This window comes from Amphibalanus amphitrite, unplaced genomic scaffold (genome assembly GCF_019059575.1).
Source record: "Amphibalanus amphitrite isolate SeventyFive unplaced genomic scaffold, NRLGWU_Aamphi_draft 000000F_arrow, whole genome shotgun sequence".
Lineage (NCBI taxonomy): Eukaryota > Metazoa > Arthropoda > Thecostraca > Balanomorpha > Balanidae > Amphibalanus > Amphibalanus amphitrite.
In genome coordinates, this window is record NW_024881498.1 from 3,499,644 (window position 1) to 3,524,133 (window position 24,490).

Consider the following 24,490-nt stretch of genomic DNA (forward strand, 5'->3'; position numbering starts at 1 on the left):
CGGAGCTATCGCGAAAAAACCCTATGGGGGGGGGGGGGCGGCACCCGCCCCCCCCCCCTCGGCAGGCGAGGGATAAATGTTTGATTTGAATACAATATGCCACATAAGATGTAGACCCCTTGCACTAAGATACCGACCTGAGTAGATTAATACTTTACCTAAGTTTGTACTAAGTAACTATAGAGGGGTACTGCTGAGAACTTATTATTCAGAGCAGGTTTGTTCTCATGAATGTGCAAAGATTCCAGCAGCCGTAGGTCAGCCTCTATACTACTTCTGGCAATGATAGTAAAATCTTTGCCAGAAGTAGCCGTTCTGCCGCTCTGGTGTTGTCTACAAATATTGTTGCTCCTCGTGTGGGGAGGCGTACATCGGTTCCACCCATGTCCGACTTAAAACCAGAGTAGCGCAACACCTTGGGGTTTCTGACCGAACTGGAGAAATGGCTTTAACTCCCAGACAGTCTTCTATACGCGATCACAAACAGACCTGTGATTCACCTGTAACCATCGCTGATTTTACCTAAGTTGTGTTACACCTGATATGCCCTCGGAAATGATTTTTTTCTGCCATAACTATCTACCGAGCAACAATAGGATGCGGTAAAAAGATGATCCAAGATAGTTAACCGCGATAGTGCCTATGTAAGCCTTCTACCTAGGCAATATGCCTTGACGTGGGACATACGACTTCCTAAGTAGGCTTCAGTTTGGCAAATATTTTGAAATACAGATCAATAGGCTTCTGTGTTGCTTTGATAGGTACGGGGACCCGCAGTTGCTACTGTACACTGTACAGCGACCCTGAGTAAATTGTCCCAGCACGCTCACAGGGAACAGCGATAAGCTGTCAGAGGGCACGCACAGAAAACCTCAGCTGCTCTTGTACAGGGACCGGGAATCGATATCAATGTTATCGGTTGTTACTGGACAGGGCAGACGGCTAGAGTTTGGGTTCGTGTACAGTAGCAACTGCGGTTCACCGTACCTATTCATAAATTGAAACTACGATACCGATTGATATTTTTGCTCCGCATTCCTCACGTGGACTCTTCATCTACCAATTGATTCATATTCAGATTCAGTATATTTTGAAAGGATCCACGACCCACGTAAAACGAGGCTTTTCGCTTTTACGTCTATCGACATGGGCGCGGGAACTACTTTCAGGCTGGGGGGGGGGGGGGGCGGGGGGCACACCTGATACTTCCCGGAACCTAGTTTACCCCGAAATGTAGTTCTATCACCGGTTTTAGGCCGCTTATTTTTCACCCCTTGTTTTTTCAACGAAAATAGCGAAACGAAAACAGTTGCAAAGAAGTGAGATATTCCGTCTCACCTGAGTCAATGAACTATCCTTTCGGTAACCTGAAATAAAGGCTTACCTAACTCTTCCACAAGAGCTGTCAAGCCAGGTAAGGAGGCAGATTTGATTTTATTAAAATGTTTTCTTCAATTCAGTTTTCCTTTGTGACCCACAATCAGTAATCTTATAGGGAGGACAAGCTGCCCCGACGGTTCCTCACCCTATAAAAAGTTGTGGGGGTGTCGCCCCCACGGCCCCAGGCCCCACTGCCCCCCTCCCCCTATCGATAAAACAATATGACTAAAATTACACAAATGATCACCTCACGCGCCACACATTAGCACACACAATCTCGCTGTGTGTCTTCTCATGTTCTACGTGATCTCGTCTCCCCGTGTCTCTCCGTGCCTCCTCGTGTCTCCCGTGTCTCCCGTGTCTCCTCGTGTCTCCCTTGTCTCCCGTGTCTCCTCGTCTCTCCGTGTCTCCTCGTGTCTCCCCATGATGTCTCCTCCAATGCCTGGCGCTCCCGCGACTGGGGAGAGGAGCCATCCGTCCACTGATCGACCTCCTCTCAGACCGCCGCCGCCGCCGCCAGCCTGCTTTACATATCGAGCTGCGCATCTTGATTCCGCGTCATAGTTTCGCTATCTCAATAAAATGGTCCGATCGCCAGCCGGCGGAGGGGTTGGGGGAGGGGTGGGGTGGGGGGTTAGAGCGGCCGGGGAGGGAGGGCTCTGGACGGACGGGCCGGCGCGGCCGACGGACGGCCGGTGCTCGGTGCTCGCAGAGGGCGGCACCGGCGCCCTCCGCCACACCCCACCCGTAAATACAGCCTCCCCCATCAGCCATATTCCTCTTGCTGCGCGCATTAGTACACCGGACCTGATCCCGTGCTCCGTATTGACTGGCCAGATAAACGCCACATGATTGGCGCATTTATAAAATACCAGCCAATCAAGTTGGCTTATCGCGCGATTGCCGCGCTGTGATTGGCTGGCGGCCGGCCGGCGGCGCCGGGCCCAGTCGGGATGGTGTGATAAGGCTGATAGTTGCAGTCAGCCGGCTTCGCTGGCCGATATCGCGCTTCTGTCGGGGCGATAAGGAGCGACAAAAAGAGGACGGACGGCGCACATCGCCCGGCGGCCCTCCAGATTCGCAGCCAAAAGGTGAGATTTGGTGGCCGTGAATCAGCCGGCGGGGCGGAGGGGTGACCGCGGCCACTCGGCGGCCGTCCTGGGCCACCGGCTCGCCACGCTGGATCGGAGTTCAGCTCGGCGTCGGCCGCGGTCCGTGTGTGTGTTAGGGGGTCCGGCGCCCGTCGGGATCTGTTATCGACGCTGCGTTAACGTGTGACGAAGGAATGGCTGACCTTCCGATGGCCCGCCACTGGTTTTCGATATCGGACGCTGGACTGGCTTTTTGTGAGTGTGTCATCCAGTCGATAGGATCGGCATCCGCCCAGCTGTGGCTCGTTTGGCTGCCGGCACGCTGTTCGGGCGCTCAGGGCTCCGAGCTCCGATGAGACCGTGTGATTCGGTGGTCAAAAGGCTGGATCTATGAGTAGCACATCGTCGCGGCGACTGACGGGTATCCAAGGGCTGGTACCGCAATGTGTGAAGGCTGGACACCACAGTCGAAAGGCTGGACACCGCAGTGTCCAAAGGCTATAGGGCTGTTAAGTGATGACGTCACGGTTCCAACAGCTGACTGCGCTAATGTTGTAGAGATAGGCCAAACGATTCATAACTAAAATGCAAGAATTTGGGGACGTTTACCGATGTTATGTCATGTTTCATTAATGGAAATGGTATTAAGTTGTCATTTTGGTCGACTTGAATGCATTTATATTCATTGATTTGCACAAAAAACATGATTTTTTTGCAAGGCTGCTAAATTAAAAAAACTTGTGCGATTTTGGCGCAGAATAGACATTGCGCCATTACGTTTATAACACGGGCACCAATGGGCAAATGTACTAGCTGTGAATAGGTAGTGAATTGGAGTGGGTTATTAATTAGATGTACTTTGTTTCTCAGACCTCAGGTCAGCTATCGCAAGACGCACGCTTGTTTTAAGCTTTGAGCATCGAGATGGTGAATTGCTGTGTCCCAGGCTGTACGAACCGGTCAGGGGACAAAAACAAATATGCGTTCTACAGGTTTCCCAGCAACAAACTGATCCGTCAACGCTACATTCGTGCGATAAGGTTAGTAAGAATTTTGAGAATCAGCATATTTTACACCTCAAGCTTTCATAAATCCCATCATATATCTTTTCCATAAATCATGCAAGGGAAATATGGCATCTTACCTTTTAATAAAAACATCAAATTATTGTTAGCTATTACTATAAAAGCTATAAAAGTGTATATAATGTCAGATAATGATAAATATTTATTTTTGGCATCATTACGGAATGATTCACAAGGTTAACTGGGAGCCTTGATCGTCAATCACTTGTGCATGGTGCGTACTCCATAAATAGCAGTAACAGTAGTCATAGCACAAATATATTTACCAAGTCTGTTGTATGTTTTGGATATGAACATTGAAACATTTACATTTTGTAACATTCAAATTGAAAATTATTTATAAACTGGCAAGCTTCATTTCAGAAACAATCGCACGAACCCGTTTTTGTGGATATTTTCTACTTGAAGGGCTTGTAACTTGCGTCATCCTAATCATGCATGCCTAATCTAAATCATCATGTAATCCCTTTTTTCTGTTGCAGGAGGGAGAACTTCACCCCTACCGAACACACAAGGATCTGTTCGTGGCACTTCCCTAATGGCAAAAAAGCAGGTCCAGTGAGGTTTCCATGGAATGAAGGGAAGCGGATCAACTTGCCTGATGATACCAGACCCCATCACTCTTCTCCTGGAAACAGAAGACAAGATGCAGCTGTGGAAATGGAAGATGCTGTCCTTGGACCACCTGTGCATAGTGAGGCCATGTTGTCTGCCGAGAACGAGCTTCTCAAACAGCATATCAAACGACTTGAAACTGCAGCAGCTTATCAGCAGCAGAGGTTCTGCTACAACCAGATTAGCCATAGCGAACAGCTAGTAACTTACTATACTAGTTTGAGCAGAGCAATGTTTGAAACCCTAGTCACATATGTGAGCATGTGTGATTTTACATACCACACCTTCAAGGTCACAACGATGACATTAGAGGACCAAATTCTCCTGGTGTTGATGAAGCTGCGACACAACTTTGGGCACACAGATCTAAGCGTGAGATTTAACAAGAGTGTAGCCACCGTTACAAATGTCTTCAGGACATTTGTGTCCATCTTCGCTGAGGCTCTGTTCAAGCCTATTTTTGGGAAGGGTATGCCTAGTAGAGAAAAGAATTCTCAATCTATGCCAGCATCGTTCAGGAAGTTCAGGCACTGCAGGACGACACTTGATTGCACAGAAATTAGGATTCAGCGACCTGATAGCTGTGAGGGCCGCTCAAGCACCTACAGTGCTTACAAAGCTGCCAACACCTTCAAGGTCATGGTTGGGGTGGCACCCAATGGCACTGTGAACTTTGTCAGTGACGTTTACGGCGGCAATGCCTCTGACAAGCACATCGTGGAGACTAGCGGCCTGTTGGAGCAGCTAACCACAGGCGACCTCATCCTGGCCGACAAAGGTTTTCCTATCAAGGACATTGTACCTGATGGCGTCACCGTCAACACACCTGCGTATCTATTTCAGCCTCAGTTCACCAAGCAAGAGGTGATGCACAACAGGGAAGTTGCCGAAGCCCGCGTGCACGTTGAGCGCGCGATTCAGCGGCTGAAGTATTACACCATTTTAGATGGCATACCCCACCAGTATAGGAATATGATAGACAATATAGTTCGTGTCTGTGCCTTCCTCACCACCGCCCAGAGCCCTATCATAAGCCACGAGAAACTTAGCAACATGTCCTCTTAAGCCGGGTAGCAAACTGCGCGTTATTAGTGGTGTCACCCTGTTAGATCAAACGTTTGCGTAGTTATCAATTGAAGTAAGTCAATAGCATTGTCTGTGTTTTTCTCACCAACGCCCGGAGTACTATCGCGGGAAACTGTGCATTTTGTCCTAAACTGGTTTGCGAACTGTTTGATATGTTAATGTCTTCACTGTCTGGTGAAACACTTCTTGAGTTATAGCTGTCATGGAAGTATGATAATCTGGAAATTGTTTCAGCTGTGCGCTGTGGTACGCGACATTTACTTATCAATAAAACTGTCCACAAACATGTATGTTTATTATTTGCATTATTTACACACAGTTTGACGTTTGAAAGTGAAACACGACAACCAGCCTGGCGCGCACCTGTACAGTGACACACATTTACTTACGCACCTGTACATTACACACAGTTTGACGTTTGAAAGTGAAACACGACAACCAGCCTGGCGCGCACCTGTACAGTGACACACATTACATCACAGTGGCAAATCTCATATCGCCCAGCAGGCATGAGCCCTGCGGGTTAAGCGGACCCGATGATGCTCGGCACCATGTGGACCCTATAGAACTGTTTTAGGAGTTCTAGGTTTACAGTCCATGAAACGCTTCTGGTGATGGTAACGATGTGTAAGTCACGAGTCGTCCAGACAACAAAGTCACACTTGGTGAAGCCACTTAACCACATCTGGCCCTGTACCTGGTGGAAGTAATCGTGATCTTCTTTAAGATTCAGGTTTTCGTCCAAGAAAAACTTTCCATCTGCTTGCACGGCTTCCTGGATCGTTCGACACCTGTGTGTCCACGGACACTTCACCTCTAGGAGTGTATCCCCCACTACACCATCTGGAGAGGCCCCAAGCATACCATCTTCAGTGAGAAAAATCCCATTCTCTTCCACCTTTTTTCCAGTGCGATTTTCATACGCTCGCTTTGCAGCTGCTTCGTGGGTTCGTCCCCATTTTACAGCTGCACTGCCGGATGGGTCATAGCCACCAAGGAGCCTTTTGAATAGTGACTTTGGGTATCTTCCTCTGGCAATTGCCTTCAAGACGAGGCCGAAGTTGCTCGATGTCAGCCTTCCCTTTCTAGCAACAAACCACTTGGGGTTTTTGACCTGACCACTGGTCACCCTCTGCACCTCTGCAATCTCTTCCTTTGAAAGAGACAGCATTGCTAAAAGGAAATGGGACTTGTCAGCTGATGCATGAAACTCAGCACTAGTTACGATGCTGTCGATGTTTGGTACCTTCTCTTCTGGGGAAGGCTGAGACTCTGGAGCCAACAGCCATGCCAGCCCACATGGCTGCTCCCTCACCTGATCATACAGCCATGCCAGTTGGTCCTCTTTGACAGAGCTCACCAGCAAAGAACTGTCTTCCTGGGGGAACATCTCCTTTGCTTTCAACATTGTCGCGTTGCTGGATCCTCGGTTCAATTGACACTGCCGATCAGTCTGCGACCAGTTCTTCTGTGCATACAGAAGGATGGCAGCCATGTGGGAGCACCGATGCTGACCATTTGGGCATGTGCAGCTTCCATCCACTGGCTTCTTGTTCTCGACAGTGACCTGAAACACAGAATAACAACAATTTACACCTTTGCAGCAGGTAATCAGCAAGCCTTATTCAGATTTTTATTAAATACCTGCATGATATTTTTCTAACACATTAGTTCAAACCATATTCAATTAATATCAAAGTGGACGTTTCACTCAAGTGAAATGTTTATCATGAAAATAAGTTCACAAAAATGAGCACAATTGATTGCAGCTGTTTATATTCATAGAACCTTCCAAATATGCATTATAATCATAGTTGATATTACAAAACATGAATGTTTTGGACAATGACTTGATGTTAGATTTTAGAAAAAAGGGATTGCTTTTTTAAAGTATATGCTGTATATCTGGGGATGCTTTAATAAAAGTAAACAAAAATAACTGAATTGAAAGCAAATTTCTTTGAGTGATCTTGAATGAAGTGAGACTGAAGATTAGATACATCGCCTAAACCAAATTGCCATCTCCATTTCAACTTATAAACCCTCCTATCCATTTAATTCCACTAAATGTCCATGGTTGCACAGGATGCCACACAAGTCTGCCGCACACTTGCTAAGTAGATCAATTGATCTATCATTTTACTATACACTTAAATTTAAAACCAAGCTAACATCAACTACACTCCGGGCTGGAGGAGGTCAGGTCCTCCACAAACAATACCAAGTGGCCTCGGTACTGGTAGGGCAGACATAGCACGAGCTGCCATGTGAGATATCATAGGTTGAAGGTGGTAGGTTCAAGGTTGTAGGTTGTAGGAAGTAGATTGTAGGTCAGGTTACGTATCTTTGGTTAGGTGTTTTGATTTGGTTAGCAAAATGCATTCTGGGGCATATGGCAGCTCGTGCTACGTCTGCTACCGTGGCATCTCAATTTTCCTATTCAGCTTTTGCTAAGGTAAAATAATGCAAGATGCCTGTCACATGGGGATAATATAAAGAACTATGGAGTATGTAGTCTCGAACGAAAATATATAATGAAATGTTTCTTTTATTACCTCTGGTCATGTTCACTCAATACTTTTGCCACATTCACCTCATTCTCAATTGCAATTGCAATTTTGTTCCCACATTCATGCCACGATTTCATGAAGGCAGATTTCATAAAGTACTTGAAATGCCTATCACAAGCATGAAGAAATACTCACTTGAACATCATAGGTCCTTTTCTTCATGCTGGCCTCAACAGAAGCCACAATGTATTTGCCATCCTGCAGGGCAATGGATCGGATTTTGCCACCATCCAATGCTCTTTCACCCTTCTCAATCACACTGGACATAGTTTGAAAAAAATCACCTATGGCTGCAACACTAACGAAGGCCATGATAGCTCATACCATGCCCAAACACGTCAAACGCAGCCTGCAGCCCAGAAACGTGCAAATGTCCGTAACGTAATATTGTTTTCACGTGGTTTTCACCAAATGTCACATATGCGCCACAAATGCTAACACTATTGTGAATTTAGTAGCCTCACATTTCTTTGGGCTTTTTCAGCCAAATTTCGATGAAACTTGAAGCAAATCAATTTCAGAAATGTTAATCATCCATCTAAGTTTCCAAAGAAATTCCAAATCAGGGTCGGACAATTTTTGAATCGCCACAATACACCTTTCTAGATAATCCCCTATCTCTACAGCATTAGCGCAGTCAGCTGTTGGAACCGTGACGTCACACTTAACAGCCCTATAGATAGGACAGAGCCGCGGCGACTGGCCAATGAGCGGCTCGGCTCATATCTCCGGATACGACTAACTGGCAGATGGTGCGAATATTTATCAGATATTTTCATGGACAGCCATTGCCCACTAGTAATGTCAGTTTCAACGTCATTGATACCATAATCAGACCGATTACTAAGTAAGGATATGCAGGCACTATGTAGAAATCCCAAAATCATTTTTGAAACTGGCTAGAATGGAAAATTTATTTCATACAAAAAAGTTTTTATTACACTTAATCAAGAAAGTATCGAAAATGTTTTATTTGAAATGCCTACCAAAATATATAGAAAAGTTGATTTTGGTTCAGTATTGGTTTCAGTATGTCAAAATGTGGGCATTCTATTGGCATCTCTAATGTCGTCTGTGATGTAATCTCTCTAATGTCGTCTCTAATTTGACAATGATGGTCGATGTTATAGCTACTTGAACTGATAAAAGTTTCATCATGATTGACGGTTAGGTATGGATCTGATGTGCATTTTGCATTATAGCGAAACTGAAACAAGAAACCAGAACTGTGAATTTCACCTGATCCGGCGTGAAAAATATATCCTTGATCTACGAGCTCATAAGTATAGATTCTGACGATAGGTACACCAAACATATGGATCAATGATCCGAGTGGATCCCACATGCACAACATTTGAAACCATGTTTCCATGTGCTTCTACGTCAGATAAGTGCCACAAAACTATGGCTTTTGACGTGCAATCACACAAAATTACTGCACAGAACTTTTGTGAGTTGTAACGAGTTGATCTTTACGATTTCTGTGTTAACAAAAAATAAAAGAGGATCTGTGCTCTCACTGGATCTCAAGTAAAAAATAAGACTAAGATACATAATGCCAATTCATCTCTCGATAAATTAGCAATCTGGATCTATGATCCCGTTAGATCTGAGATCAAGACCCTTGGGATCAGATCTCAGCTCCATTTTCTTGGATCCATGCACATGTCTGGTAATGACACAATGCTGTTCGATACGATACCGTATTTTCACCCTTGCCCTCTAGGTTTCAGCCATGCTGTTGTGACCATTGACCACTGCAGGGCCGATGTTTCGGACTCGGATTCGCTCGCTGCTGACGGCATATGGTTTTCACCGTTCAATGTATCGCGTATCCCCGACAGCTGTATATGATGTTCCACATATGTAGCCTCCGCATTTGCAAGTAACCTGATCGGATTTTGATGGATCATATGGGATTATGTGCGGACTGACGGTACAAATGACAGGTTCGCAGATATCGGTATAGCGCTGAGCATATTGTGACATTCATTTACTGATACGCAGATCGCAGATATTACAGTACACACAGACAATCAGGTAACAAACAGAAAGTGAAAATGTGATAGTTGAGGGAATTTTATTAATTCTATCTTTCACATTCACCAGTGCATGTACTGCTCAACGCTCAGCAACATTTGCATACGTATTTAGCTGTGATCTCAGGAATGCGTGCAGAACGACAACCATCCGCCTTTCAGAAAGATGCATACAGATTACAGCTGTCAAAATTCATATCAAACATTTTTAGTCGGGAGAAACTGAGGTGAAAAATAAAAGAATCTGGCTTTACTGAGTTACCTTGTTCACTGGTTTAGTAAACAAGGCATGCTTCAATAAAGCCGAAATATTTTGCTTTTGATAATGTTTCACCTCCGTGTAGCCCGATGCTAAACAAGAAACATTACTCTTTACCTGATGAAAATATTAATAGTTACGCTTAGTCGATATCTGATAATCCTTGTCATAAAACGTAATTTTCCCTCCGAAAAGGTTAGTTTGGTGTTCATCGGATATGTAAAATGAGCCTTTTAGGTATAAATTTTGTAAAACGTGTTGGTTCTGCATTGTTCTGCGTCTGTGCATTGACTCGGTTCGGTTGTCATATTGTCTTTGTTATAAAAAAAGTCAGTCAACACCTTAGCTGGTCGACGCCATTGATGCTCCATTTGCGCCATTAAAAGTAACATCAAAACATTGTTTGATTTTGTTTTAGTTTTTATTGTCCACATGTTGATGTTCTGCTAAAAAGTAAATAATTTTGCATCATGATACGAAAACGATACGGGCAATAAGAAAGCTACCCAATAAGAAAGCAGCAAATATGCGAGAAGCCTACAAAAGTGGTTCTACCACCGCGTTGAACTCGGTGAAATGTGGAATATGTTCCTAAGCAAAGCTAACAGAAGACCTTTCTAATACTGTGAACCTAAATAGATGCGCTGCCATGGGTGTCCGAATGCAGCGCCCCTAGCGGCGTCTGAAAAATATTTTAGTGCCCCATTTTTGTCAGTTTTTAACCTCCTTTTCCTTGACGAAATGTTCAGTCAACACTGAAGTGACCTTTTTGCGGACAAGAAGGGAAATGTTCCGAGTATTTGCATGGGTCACCATGGGTGTCCCACATGTATGCATGTAACTAGACCCATCTGACATTAAAGAGCATGCTTCTAAGTCCGTGGCTAGAAATATTGCTTGTGGTCGCCCTGCCGTGCTTGTCGTATGCTTATGTGAAGACTGAGGGTGAAGAAAGGGCCTACCTATATCTTGCTTAGTTATGTAGGTTGATCACCATCAGCTAAAATTTCAATAGTCGATTAGAATGAAGCATTTCTGCTGGTTTTATTAAAAAAAACGACGGTTTCTACGATTCATGAAGCTGCATTTGCTCGGAGTGATATTTTTTTTTTTGTTCTTATATTATATACTGTCAAACTCAAATTTACTGCACTTCCAGAGAGTAAATTTGACGAGGATAAGTTTAGACTGCGCCCAGTATCTACTGACGTCCTGCCACTATTCATTGACGCAATCCATGTGTCAGCTTTATAAATATACATTTCCGAAGACGCAATGGCTTGCCGTAAAAGCGGAGCATTGTTCCAATGATCTCAGTCATGTATCGAATTGGTACAATCACGCAACAGTTGCACCAAGCTGCCAGACTCAAATTAGTTATGCACTTTTTTGTATCAAGCATACTGCTTTGCAATATCATTTTTGCGCGTAAATGTCACTGTTAAAAGTGAACCGACCTTACCAGTTTGCTTGCTAGTGTGCACAAACACATTGTAGGTACTTGAAATTCAGTGGCCTGCGTCACGTCTCATGTAACTCAATGGAGCACATTTATAGGTGACGTGGACTCATGAAAGAGGAAATAAACACACCTGCGAGTTAAACTTGGATGAAAATGGAACCGTACGTATAAAACGTCTCTTACCAACGCTGCATAACACGACCCATCATCGGGTTTACCGTCGAGGACAGCTGTGTCTGAGAGCTCACCTGCTCAGCAGGTCAGTGCTCCCAAGTCCATCTCCTAACCACTATATCAGTAGAAATGTCGACTTAATTCACCGTTTGTGCTGACACACCTTTGCCGGTTAGATGCATTCATGCATTCATCTATCTCGATGACCGGACATCAGTAGATGCTGGGTACAGCGGCCGGCAGATGGTTAACACGGGCTTCTGTGCTACGCCCGGCCGGGTGCGGCGGGCGAGACTCAGCTGTTCCGGACGGGGACAGCGTCTCCTCAGTCGGCCGCAATCAGGTGCGCTGTCGGCAGGCACTCACCACACCTGGACCCAATCTTATAACTGCCGTGGAATGGATATAGCAGCAACGGCCTGAAGTTCAGCCGCAGAAAATGGCTGGTAAATACAAAATGTCTTTTAATGCATTTCAGTACATTGTACACCCACTGACCTCAGGGATCACCTCGTTGACTCGGATACGCTTTTACCAACACTGGTATCACAGTAAATGCTACCAAATGCTGTGGACAGAATAGCTATAGCATGTCCACGATTGGGCTCTGTCTTATATTTTTGCCGGACACTTAAAAGGAATATACTTCTTTTCTAGAATTAGTTGTTGCTGCAGTTTTATAAGTCTTTATGAATTGATCAGAAAAGAAAGCCTAATGCATCTTTATGAGATTAATTTTTCAAAATACTTTTTATAGGAAAAACTAAGCTCCATCTTTGGCAAAGGCGTGTTTGCAGTGGAAGCTGCAATAGCGCCTTGGCAAATCATATTACTTAGCTCCGACCAACTGCATGCTGATTGGCTGAAAACTGGCCGCTGCCACAGGTGGCTGCATTCCTGGCATTCTTACGTAAAGGAAATATTTCTACGTAAAGGCCGTCCCACACTGGATCTCGCATACGGGTTGCGAGGCTGCGGGTTACGCGTTTGCGTGTATCATACTTTTTCATGGAGTGAGAACACCATTCTCTTATAGGTAGGTAGGTACTCACTCCATGAACGCTGCAAAGCCGATACACCTTCAGAAAATTACGTATTATCTCATTCGAACCAACAACCGACACCAACAAAACACATCAAGCTCACAGCCCTTGCAGCGAGGAAAACCGAAAGTTGACTTAGTCAACTTTTGGAATGTGACGCGAGGAAGCTCTCAAGTCAAAACTAGCAGACTCGCTCGCTAGATGGCAGTGCGAGTCACTCAACGTAGAGAGTAGGGTAGGGTGGGGTAATTTGAACATGTGCAGTGGGGCAATTTGAACATAGTGTGAATAACAGAAAATTACGGAAAATCCATAAGTGGCATGACAATAAGACCAATGAGAGAAATTATCGTAACTAAAAGGGCTATCATATGAACGGGGTTTTAAGTTTCAGGGAATGAAGATGTTGACGCACAGTGTAAAAAATCAATTTCGCAAGGAAAAACGCCTAACAACACGTCATTGCAACTTCATTGCAGCGCAAAATCTTGCATTGCTAGCGCCTAATACGCAACGGCTTTTGTTATATAATGACCTAATCAGCGCCGTCAATCCAAGAAATTTGCTTTTGAACCCTGTTTTTTAAAATGGCAAAATAACTTTTAGCGTGGGGTAATTTGAACATAGTGTGAGAATTTGAATGAAGACAGGGATAGCTCCGAAAAAAACAACGCTCCCAGTTTTTTTTTGCCAATATTTTCGACCCAAGGCAGTAGCAGATAAGTGATGCCAGTTTTAGAAAATTTACGTCTAATATCCGTCTAATGTCCGGTATTTTTGTTGATTTTCCGTCCAAAAATGTTAAAGTCAACTATTTGTCCAAATATGTCCGAAAATTATGCAGCTATCAACACTCAAAACCGTCATTTATATTGCTTATCATGTAATTTTACCAGCCGAAAAGTGTTCATTATATTGAGATCTTAACCCGCGCCCCGTTGGGCTCTGCCGAGCAACGCGCCCGGTTGGGGGGGGCATTTTGGCCCCCCCCCCCCTAAGATCTCGAGAACCACGCAACATAGCGACAAGCGGTAAACGGCGTTGGATAGCCCCAACGGGGAACTACCTTGTGACCCAATTTTATTGACCTAGGTCAAACCGATGACGTCACAGGTCAGGTCAAAGGTCTAATTTTCACCGTTTACAGGCACTTCAAGAAATGCGTTGTAAAATCGAGTAAAATGCATTTCATTGAAAATCATCGATGGGGAAATGTTCTTCAAACACATATTTTGCTATTTGAGGTCACTGATACCAGGTCAGGTCACAGAGGGGGCATTCCACGATAGATCGTACCAGGCCCGTCACCCTCATCTCTCAGATTTGAATGAAAATTGGTACAAGGGGTAATCATAGGCTCCAAAAACACCTGCCAAAATATCAGACTTCTCAGATGAAAACTTTTTGAGTTACATTGCATAATATTTTCTAAACTTCAGATTGTAAGGGTGAGTTTGATGAGCAAAAAAACAAAAAAAAACAGCTTTGAACTAGCGATGAATCAAAGATTAATTCAGTATTTTTAAAATTGGAAAGAAAAGCTTTACATATTGAAAAAATTCGTAGTATTTTTTTGAATTGTCTATAATGGCCCTTGGGACCAAAATTTTTGCCATTTTTATTTCTTCAAAATAAACCTCAGGTCCTTTAAAATCGACATGCAAAAAATTAGAAAGGTGTTCTTTCTATAAGTTCCTCATTTTAATGCATACAAAATGGGTTTCCGGGGGGTTGGTACGACCCCAGCTCGCCGTTTCGCCTCTAATGGAGCTAGAACCTTGCGGAAAAAACGAGCATGTGCACCGTTACAAGATGCATCGAATGATACCACATTTTAAGGTCTCGGGTTCATTGGTGACCCCTGAGGTCATTTCAAGTGACCCAAATTACGGGTCCGGTTTTTGATAGATAACTTCGCAACAAATGGTCGCAGAGCCGCGATTTTAGCATCTTTGTGTTTGCCTAGCTCCGGCGCGTCGAATAGTATACTGTTTGTTCTGGTGAGGTCAGCTTAAGTCCCTGACCTCTGGTCAGCACACTGCCGTGTATTTGGCTCCGCGCCCCGACCGGGCGGCCCAGCCGGCAGCCAGCCCCCGGGCATCACGTGATCGGCCGAGTCCGCGGCAAAGCCAACCAGCGCGGCGCTGGACAAACAGCGCCGCTACAGAGATGGTTAACAGTCGGGTCAGGCCACGAAGCTGGGTGAATGAGATCATATTGCACATCATTCGATTCGCAAGGTCTTCCCGAGTCCATTGGTAGCTTTCCCGTCTCTCTAGCTCAATTTGATCGGGAGTTATTGATGAAAAACTCTTATGACCCTAGTGACGTACGAATGACGTCACGCAAGGTCAACAATGCAAAAGTGAGGCAAAAATAACTTCAATTGAACTTTCAGTAACCAGTGATGTCACTAGGCAGCTTTACCACACCATTTGTAAGCTCTCTTCCGAAATCACAATTCGAGACCATTACGGTGACGCAAAATAAGTACATTTATAGAAAGAACACCTTCCTAATTTTTTGCATACTACTCAAAAATGATTCAAAAATGTTTTTAAGTAAATAAAAATTCAAAAAAATTTGGTCCCAAAGGCATAAAAATGCAAATGAAAGGAAACTCGAGGTGTTATACATCAAAAATAGTATATATTTCAAAATTTTAAAAATGCATATTATTCTTTGTTTCAATGCAAGTTCAACGCCGTATAGCATTTGGCATTTGGATTATCCGTCTTAGAGTTACAGCCCGCCAAACTTGGGGCTGCAACGCAAGATCCAAAACATGTTATACACTATAACTCAAAAACCACTCATCTGATAAGCCTGAAATTGTTACAGGAGGATTCAGAGCCCCTGATTACCCCTTAGACCAATTATCGTTAAAATCCGAGAGATGAGGGTGTCAAATTGGAAAAAAGTGGTACGATCTATCGTGGAATGCCCCAGAGGTCAGGTCACGGGGGGTCACAATATGAAAGTGTCGTGTGATACATGTTTTATGGTCCATTTTACATGACAAATGCGATTATATGGGTCAGGCAGCCTTTGGGGCCAGCTTAGATCACGTTTTGGTCAAGGTCAGGTCAAGGTCAGGTCAAGGTCAGGTCAAATTAGGTCCAATTTCAAAGTTAATATTTTTGCATAAGATGGGTATCGAATCGATGCAGCTCGTCACGGGGAGTTCAATGGTGGTCTTTGTTTTGCCGTACGTGGTCTAGAATTGCTAAAAATTGAGTTCAGAAATTTGACGTCATCATTTTTGAACAGTTTTTTTCGCTATAACTTGGCCAAAAAACGAGATATCGATCTGAAATTTGGTATGTGTATAGAAGAGCGCTAGGACTACCACATATATTCCGGTTTTTTCGAAATTCGGAAAATTTTTGGATTTTTTTCAAAGTTTTTCTAAAAAATCAATTTTTTGATTTTTTTTTGGTCAAAAACCAAAAATTTTGAAAATCCGAGATAGCAGTTTTGTAGCGCCGCTTTTTGTCTACTAGACTACATAAAGAACTTTGAAATTGCTTGATAACTGTAGATTTGGTGAGCGTTTCAAGATTGCATGTTTTTTGCTCATTTTTGCTCGAACATGACCTCAGTTTGACCTCAATAACTCCTGACCTAAGGTGACCTAAGACTTGAAATTTGGTGTGAAGGTGTCAAATTGATGCCCGGGAAGGTACTGAAAATTTGGCGGCGCTGCGCGCCGCCGTTTTCTTGCTATTCAGGAAAAACCACAAGGGGGGCCAAAATGGCCCCCCCCCAACGGGGCGAGGGTTAACAAGCTTCCCATTCGCCAATCAATGCTAGATTACTTTATAAAAAGCGCTGAAGTGTAGCAAGCCATCGTCCAATATTGTCCAGTCTGCTACGTCTTTGTCCAAACAATTCCGAATCGGACATTGGACAAAATCAGAACTCCAAATGTCCAGGTTTCGATTGGCACCACTTTAACAGATGTAGTACGGTTGGGAGAGTTTTTATCGAGCAAAAAAGATAGACGTTCTGTTAATTGAAGAGGGGCGAATTCTGTCAACTGACCGGTGTGCAGCGTGCAATTGATACTCTGCAACTGTTATTTTTGCTGTTGTGTTGATTTTTCAAGTGAAGGTATGTTTAGAATTGTTCTGCCTATTTGTTTATGGGTCAAACAACATCGGTGCTGGCGAGACTATCGTTTTTATGACAGGTAAAGGCAGTATGTTCAAATTACCCCACGGTTGGGCAATTTGAACACACCGTGACTTGGTGGAGAAGTGAGGCTATGCTATTCAAGGTATGCTCGGCTCGTCCAAAAATGAGGCTTGCATGGTGAAAGCAAGTGACACTTGCGCTACTGAAGCAGTTTTTCTTCATCCAGGGTTGAACTGGAATTTGGTACAACGGAGAAGACGTAAAAATATGTTCAAATTACCCCACACTACCCTATTCTTTAACCAGCGCGCCGCTGGGGGAGGGGCTATTCATTGCCCCCTCTCGTTTCTCTGCAATAACTTCTAAGCTGCAAGACATATCGACGCAAAACTTTCAGTACCTTCGGCTGCATCAATTCGACACCTTGTGTCAAAATATGATCTTTTTAGCTACCATAAATCTGCCGGAAATAACGTCAGATAGACGTCATGTTCGGCCGATTTCGACGCAAAACATTGAACTGTGGCAATCGCTCTCAAGCGCTGAGTTTTAAGCTAGATCCGATTTCTTTACATTAGAAGACTTAGAATACACTGTGCTATCAAACTGCTATCTCGATTTTTTTTTGATTTTTTAAATATTTGAAAATTTTGAAAACTCTGTAGGTAGGGTAGACCGGGGCAAGTCGCCCCGCCGAGGTAAAACGCCTCGCCGATGTTTCTCGGAACTGGCAAGGTTCTGGAGAAACATCATCTCTTCTATAAAACGTGCACTATATGATCATTATATGAGCAGACTGGAAAGAAATTGTGATGACTCTTTAGGGAGATATAGCAAAAAATATGTTTTGGGAGTGATTTTTATGTTTTGTCGTCAGCTTATGCATCATGGCGTTCTTTTATGGTCCACATCAAGTTAACGACTTTTATGTATTTTGAACAACTTTATCTAACGCTTATAATGCCGGGTTGGTTCGTGTTAAATTATGCCTTGCTGGAGTGCAAGGCGTTGTTCTCTGACCGAACTACGTGATGGGGTAAAACACCCCAGTAGGTCGCGGGGCAAAACGCCCCATGGGGCGTTTTACCTCATGTGTTGTTCGGACTACCCACTTCCTAATGCTCGGTAGCTGGCTAACAGTAAGTTTCTATGCATTGATATGTACTTTTCTCAGCAACTGGATGGCAACGGATGTATTTTGTTAACATTTCCATTGCAATAATTTATTATTTGGCCTTATGAGGCAGGTGAAAAACCTGCTCATACAATAGTGTCATAGCTGAACACCTGATAGGATGGAAGGAGCTAACTTCAGTGCCGTGCTTCCCAAGGTCTAATAGACCTCTCATATAAGATTTAAGTCAACTAGCATGTTTAATCTTTAAACTAGAGTACGGGCTTCTTGCCCCAGGCCGTGGGGCGTTTTGCCCTGGGGTTGGGGCAAAATGCCCCATTTGCAGTTGCTTCACAAAGCACTTCCTAGCTAGGAGTCCGATCATAAGTGAATGAATTTGAGAGGTGGAATTTAAAGTAAAATGTCCAAAGCACGCATTGAGCACAAATTTGGCCTTCCAGGTGATGTGGGACAAAAGTTATGTAGCAAAATAAAGCCCCAGGCTACCCTATATTACATTTTAAAAATTAGGTATATACTTATTTTTTTCCAAACGTTTTTGACAAAAAAAAAACGGAATATATGTGAAGAACACATGCTCATGATATATTGTAGCAAGTTTAGCTCGGATATCTTCAAAAATGGCCAAGTTACACGCATTATAGTAAAAATTTCACAGTTATAAATTTTTCAAATCAATTTTTCAGTACTTATTTGACATCGTACACCAATTTAGATTTGCCTATGGTGATTGTCGGGCCGTAAAAGCTCCTGATTTTGCTAGTTTTACCAGAAGCTACATACACCTTTTTATTTAGCTCGAATGTTTGAACGGACGTATTTACAGAGCCGGAGCCCACGCTAAGTGCAGAGCAAATTGCGTATACCCCGACCCTTACCGTCCGATCGCGGCATTCCAGATAACGAGAGAATTTAGATGCCAAAGTTTAACCCTCGCCTGCACAGGCCATTTTGAGTCCTTCGACGGCACAGGGGGGGGGGGGTTGGTACGACCCTCCTTGCGTTTGGCCCCTGATGGAGCTAGAGCTTCGCGAAAAAAAAACGAGCGTGCTGCCCGTCACAAGAGGGAGCCAATAATACCCAATTTTAACCCTATTCCTGGCGGGGGGCCTCAGGAGCCCCCCCTGAGGTTTTTTGGTTATTTCTCCCAAACGCGTTGAGCTAGGAAGCTCAAATTTTCTGACTTTTCCTAAAAGGCTTCTACGCAACATGTCTGAAAATTTTGAGTTGATCTGACCTCAGGTCAGGTCACCAGAGGCGGTTTGGTGACCCTACCTCAGAAAAGTTTGCAATCACGCCAGAGCTAGAGTTTTTGACCGATCAATTTCTTCTCTTCAGGCTTTAGTTAGGGTACCAGTATGTGCAATTTGTATATCTCGGAATTTTGATATCGGTGACCTAAGGTCAGGTCAGTTTCGCGACCTCCCCATTATAAGTCAATGGGGGAAAAATCAACTCCCTGTTTTTACCACTAAAACGGGTCGGAATGGCCCCATATACCATACATGACTTCATATACGATCAACCTTCACTACCTTGAGGTCTGTTTTGCTGTTGGGCAGCTGTGAGGTCATGTGACGTCATCAAAGGTCACCAAAGGTTTTTGGCCAATAACTCCGTACAGGAACAAGATACAGACGCGTGGATGGTCTCATTGTGTTCAGCTCGTCAAGACGCATCGAATGATATACATGATGACCTCGAGGTCACGTGACCTGAGGTCAACCTTTGACCTTGACCTTTCGAGGTCAACATATATATCATTCGATGCGGATTGACGAGAGGATCACGATGATGCCCTTAGTTTGTTCCTATCTTGACTAATTCGAAAGTTATTCGAGAAAAACTCTCTCCATATCTAGCGCCGCCATTTTGACTTTTTCGACCCCTGTGACGTCATCTTTGACCTGACCTGAAAATGACCTTAGTAAAAATTGTAGACCTTGTCCATGCGTATCCGATGCCGTTTACCGCTTGTCGCTATCTTGCTTCGTTCTCGAGATCTCAGGGGGGGGCCGAATCGGCCCCCCCCGCCAGTTTCTTGTCCCGGCGGAGCCCGCCAGGAATAGGGTTAAGGTCCTAGGTCATCGGTTGACCTTCCAGGTCAGGTCAATGACCGAAAAATCGGGAATATCGGGACCTGTTGGAAAGTCGTAAAACGTGGCTGCTATGGGATTTTCCGGGGTGCTGATCACGAATATCGTGTTAGTTTTGATCACAGATGATGTCGTTAAGCGTTTAGACCAGGTCGGGTCAGGTCAGGTCAGGTCAGGTCAACCGGTAGGGGTCGTGACGGGTATTCGTAATACCTGTCATCCGCCTCTGAGAGCTTCGTAACATGTTACGAAGGCACCAAAACTACTTCGTAAATATTCAAATGGTTGCTAAATTCGATTTCAGCTAAAAAACGAGCCTGAAAACATATAAAACTCGAAAAAGTGAACCGAGGTCACCAAAGGTCAATGACCTGACCTGACCTTCAGGTGACCTTGACACCCACCCTAATGCATGGGAGCAACATCAAATCACATGTTTGAACGTTTGAAACCACGAAAAGCTTGCAAACGCGCGGCTAATGCAAGCCGACATACACCGATTCACGATTCCGGCCAAACATGGTCCCGGAAAAGAGGTCACAGGTCAAAGGTCATTTGGGTCAGGGTCATGACATTTTCAGGGTAGGTGTAAAATTGATCAATGCGAGAGTACTGAAAGTTTCGTTGCAATCGGTCGCGCGAGTTATTCGCGAAAAACCTTAGGGGGCGGGGTGCATCAACCCCCCCCCCCCTGTGCCGGCGAGGGTTAACGTGCCCTTCAAAGCCGGACACGGTCTGTCCCACTCAACTGACTTCAAATGGCTGCGGCTGCTCCCACCAACCGTAGACCATACCCGTCAACAGTCTCAAATATCGAGCGCCGGAGTGACTCGAACCCGGGCTCTCACTACGCTCTACCAACTGAGCCACGGGGCAGGCAAAAAACTGCTGATTCAGTTCAAAATCACATGTTAAAGTGACCATCCCACCTCGCCATTAGTTTTGAGTTGAGATAGCCAAAGAGGGGTCCCTGGCTTGCACTTACCGGTTGGAGCACTCAACATCGAGAAATGCCTCAAATCGAAAATATCTAATTTCAAAGTTGCAGCACTTGGATTCAGAGGGGCTAATGCATTTGAATGCCCCCTTTGAATGTGTGACGTCAGCGTAGATCTAACGATTTTAAATCTTTTACTAAAACGTTTGTTAGCACGCGGTGGTATATGCTGCTTTGCGCGCAACAAGTGCTGCACTTTCATCCGCCAAACTATGGCTTCCAAATAGCGTGCTAGGAACAGCGGAGATCCCAAGAAGTAAACAAAAGTAAAAGTCTAATATCTTAAAAATCGGTAAAGTATTTTTCAGTGAAATTTGGTAGAAATTCATTTTCGCTCTTTCTGAACCGAGCGACATCACTTTCGCCCCAGTTCATTTACTTTTTTGAAAGTAGTAGAGTCCCTTTAATTGTTACATTTTATTTGATACAGCACAGAACCCTCAAATCATGTTAATAATTAGATTCCCAATGGTAGCCAATGGCTTGTTGATCCTCGTCTTGTCCGCCACTATGACATTTTGTTCACAATATTGGTACAAAAATCAGGTTAATACGTGTGCCCTATTGTTATAGACATATTTTGGCGTCTTTACTCGTATAAATGTTTTCACTAAATGCCTTCAGGTCCTCGGCTAACATGTTAACTTCTGGGGCAAATGCCCCAGTAGAGTCGAGGAATGCCCCAGTAGTGGTCAGGCTTTGCCCAACCTCCACAAAATGAGAATATATCCGTATTAACGTACATTCCTTCATTCGGGAGCGGTTGAATACGTTTGTGGCAAGAAATCAGGGGCGGTGGAAGAGGGAGTGCACAGTGTGCAGCTGCCCCCTTAATTTCCATCCAAATACATAGGCGTGCATTGGCAAACATATCTTTTTGCACCCCATAATCCATCTTCGTTCGAAAGAGCGTAAAAAATAATGACGAAATTACTTCGGCAACTTGTTTGGTCAGGTCAAAGGTCAGGTCGTGGTGATGGCCAAATTTCGCCGATTTTCAGGTCGAATATCGACAGTTTACAAGATGCCGACGCATAACTCGGGAACCAATTAGAGCTACAGCACCGCGAAAAAGCGCATTTGATAGCCATATTAGCATGCTTTCTGGTTATTTCTCTTGGATTTGACCTAACGTCAACGGTTTTGCCTGCAAGGGGCAAAAACTACCAAAATAGACGATTTTTTTCGGGAACAGTTCTTCTGCAATAACTTTTGACTCATGCCTTGCCTTGCATGAGCTTTCTTTTACTGACATCGTGTTCCTCTCGTCAAGACGCATCAAATTAACTACAATTTGACCTTGAAGGTCAACTTGAAAATTCGACCACAGGTCAAGGTCATGATCTGACCGGAAATTGTCATGTTGCATATTAGTCGATCTGCATCGTCGAGCTAAACAAAAACTAAGGCATTTTCATCGCTCTAGCATGCCTCTTTCAAAAGTTATTCGCGAAAAACTGTTAGATACCATTCGTGAACTGAGATGACCTGAGATGAGATGGGGCATAAACAAGGGTCACGGGTGCTATTTTCATGTTCAGTGTGTCAAAGTCACGTACAGTGCTTAGAATGACTATCGTCCAAAAGAGGTGGTTTTGAATTTTCTCCCATTGACTTATAATAGAGGTCGCAAAATTGAGCTGACCTTAGGGCACCGATATGAAAATTCCGAGATAAAAATTGTGTACATGCTGTTGCCCTTATCTTATCAATCGCTGAAAGTTTCAAAGCGATCGGTCACTCGGTGTAGCTACGGCATACATTGAAACATTTTATGAGGTGAGGTCACTTGAAGTGACCTGGTGACCTGATCTTGAATGACCTTGGTCTGAAATTTTTGCAACACGTGTAGAATTGATGGATGATGGAGCGCCGCCGTTTTTTGAGATATCCGCGAAAACTGCAGGAAAAACCGCTGGTGTTCAACCCCCCCCCCCAGCAGGGCGCTAACACACTTTGACGATTTGCCCCAGTAGTCAAAATTCCTTAGCCGAGGCCCTGCCTTACACACTACACACCAGGTTTGCATTTTCTTTTAAGATAATTATACAAAAGGTATGAAATCCTGCCGTGGCTCCGTGGGCACAGCAGCAGCAAAGTTTCCACTTAATAAACACCAGCCGGCTTTTGTGATCAGCGGCATAAGACTGGAGATAATCCGCAGCGATAGCTCTGACCACCTCGCGGATTGTAAATGGCAGCGATTCGCTGCAGGTGGCGCCGCCGGCACACGTATTATCCCCGCTTAGCTGGAAACCGTCCCAAAGCATCTTGTCGTTTGTCTAGGTATATTTTTATTTACTTAAAGTCGACCACATGCAGAAGACAAACCGATCATCTGGCTAGGACAAGGCAGGCCACCGAGTAAGACGCGGCAAAACGGATGTATGAAATACCTTTGCTTACTAAGAAATTCACTGGAGAGCGTTTCTGCCAAGTGTCAAGTCTAGACATAAGTGCTTGCAGATCCAATTTATAATACCAACGCTACATTGTACCTACTGGTGAATATAATATGTAATTGAAATATGAAGGCGTCGTCAAGGCTAGCAAAGCCGTTATCTAGCCAGCGCCGCGGCGCGGGCTGATCGTAACAGGTAATGGAGACTGGGGAGGTTTGGGCTCCTTTTTGCCCTAACTCTTACCTGAAGCTATTAACGGCTTACGAGTGGTGGCCACATTTTATAATTGGAGTGCTTTAGTCATTTTTCGAAAAGTTACGTCACAAGTCGGCCCAGCGAAGGTTATCAGCATCGCCCAATAATATGAGCACCTGTTCCATGATTTAACACTCACCTTATCTATTAGTTTTCTACATATACGAGTACATCCCGCCCGAGGCGGGCGGAGAGGGGGAGGGGTACGAATGCCCTCGCCATTTCGCCCCTAATTGAGCTAGAGCCATGCGGAGCGCCGCTACGAGACACGCGACTGGTACCTACCTGATTTTAGGGTCTCAGGTCAGCCGGTGACCTCTGAGGTCAGGTCAAGCACCCAACGTACGGATTCAGTTGTTGGCGGTGAATGATTTAATCAAAAATGGACGCAGAGCCGGGATTTCGGTATCACCATGCTCTACATGATCAGGGCGCAGGACAATAAACTTTTGGTTTCGGTTACGTCAACTTACGGTGTTGAACTCGGGTCAAGATCAGGTCAGAGCCACTCAGGTCACAAAGCTGGTCGAAGGATAACATATTGCATAGCATTCGATTCGGCAGGCTTTCATGAGCCATATTTCCCCACTGACTTATAATGGTGAGGCCACGTGACCAGCCTGACCTCAGGTGACCCTTAGGAGTAATTTGAAATTTTCAAGTT

General features: G+C 44.5%; 1 protein-coding gene across 3 annotated transcripts in view; it reads left to right on the top strand.

Moving 5' to 3' along the window:
- Window positions 1-2,363: 2,363 nt before the first annotated feature.
- Window positions 2,364-24,490, top strand: part of LOC122379257 (GATA-binding factor C-like) — a 78,488-nt gene continuing 56,361 nt past the window's right edge. The window contains exons 1-3 of one of the 3 annotated variants that reach the window (XM_043361499.1): window positions 2,377-2,471; window positions 3,342-3,511; window positions 4,039-5,535. In XM_043361499.1, coding sequence (XP_043217434.1) covers window positions 3,396-3,511; window positions 4,039-5,236 — 1,314 coding nt within the window. In that variant the 5' untranslated portion in view covers window positions 2,377-2,471; window positions 3,342-3,395 and the 3' untranslated portion in view covers window positions 5,237-5,535. Of the gene's footprint in view, window positions 2,472-2,594; window positions 2,727-3,341; window positions 3,512-4,038; window positions 5,536-24,490 lie in introns of those variants that run through there. The other 2 variants (XM_043361578.1, XM_043361414.1) reach the window with 2 other exon arrangements.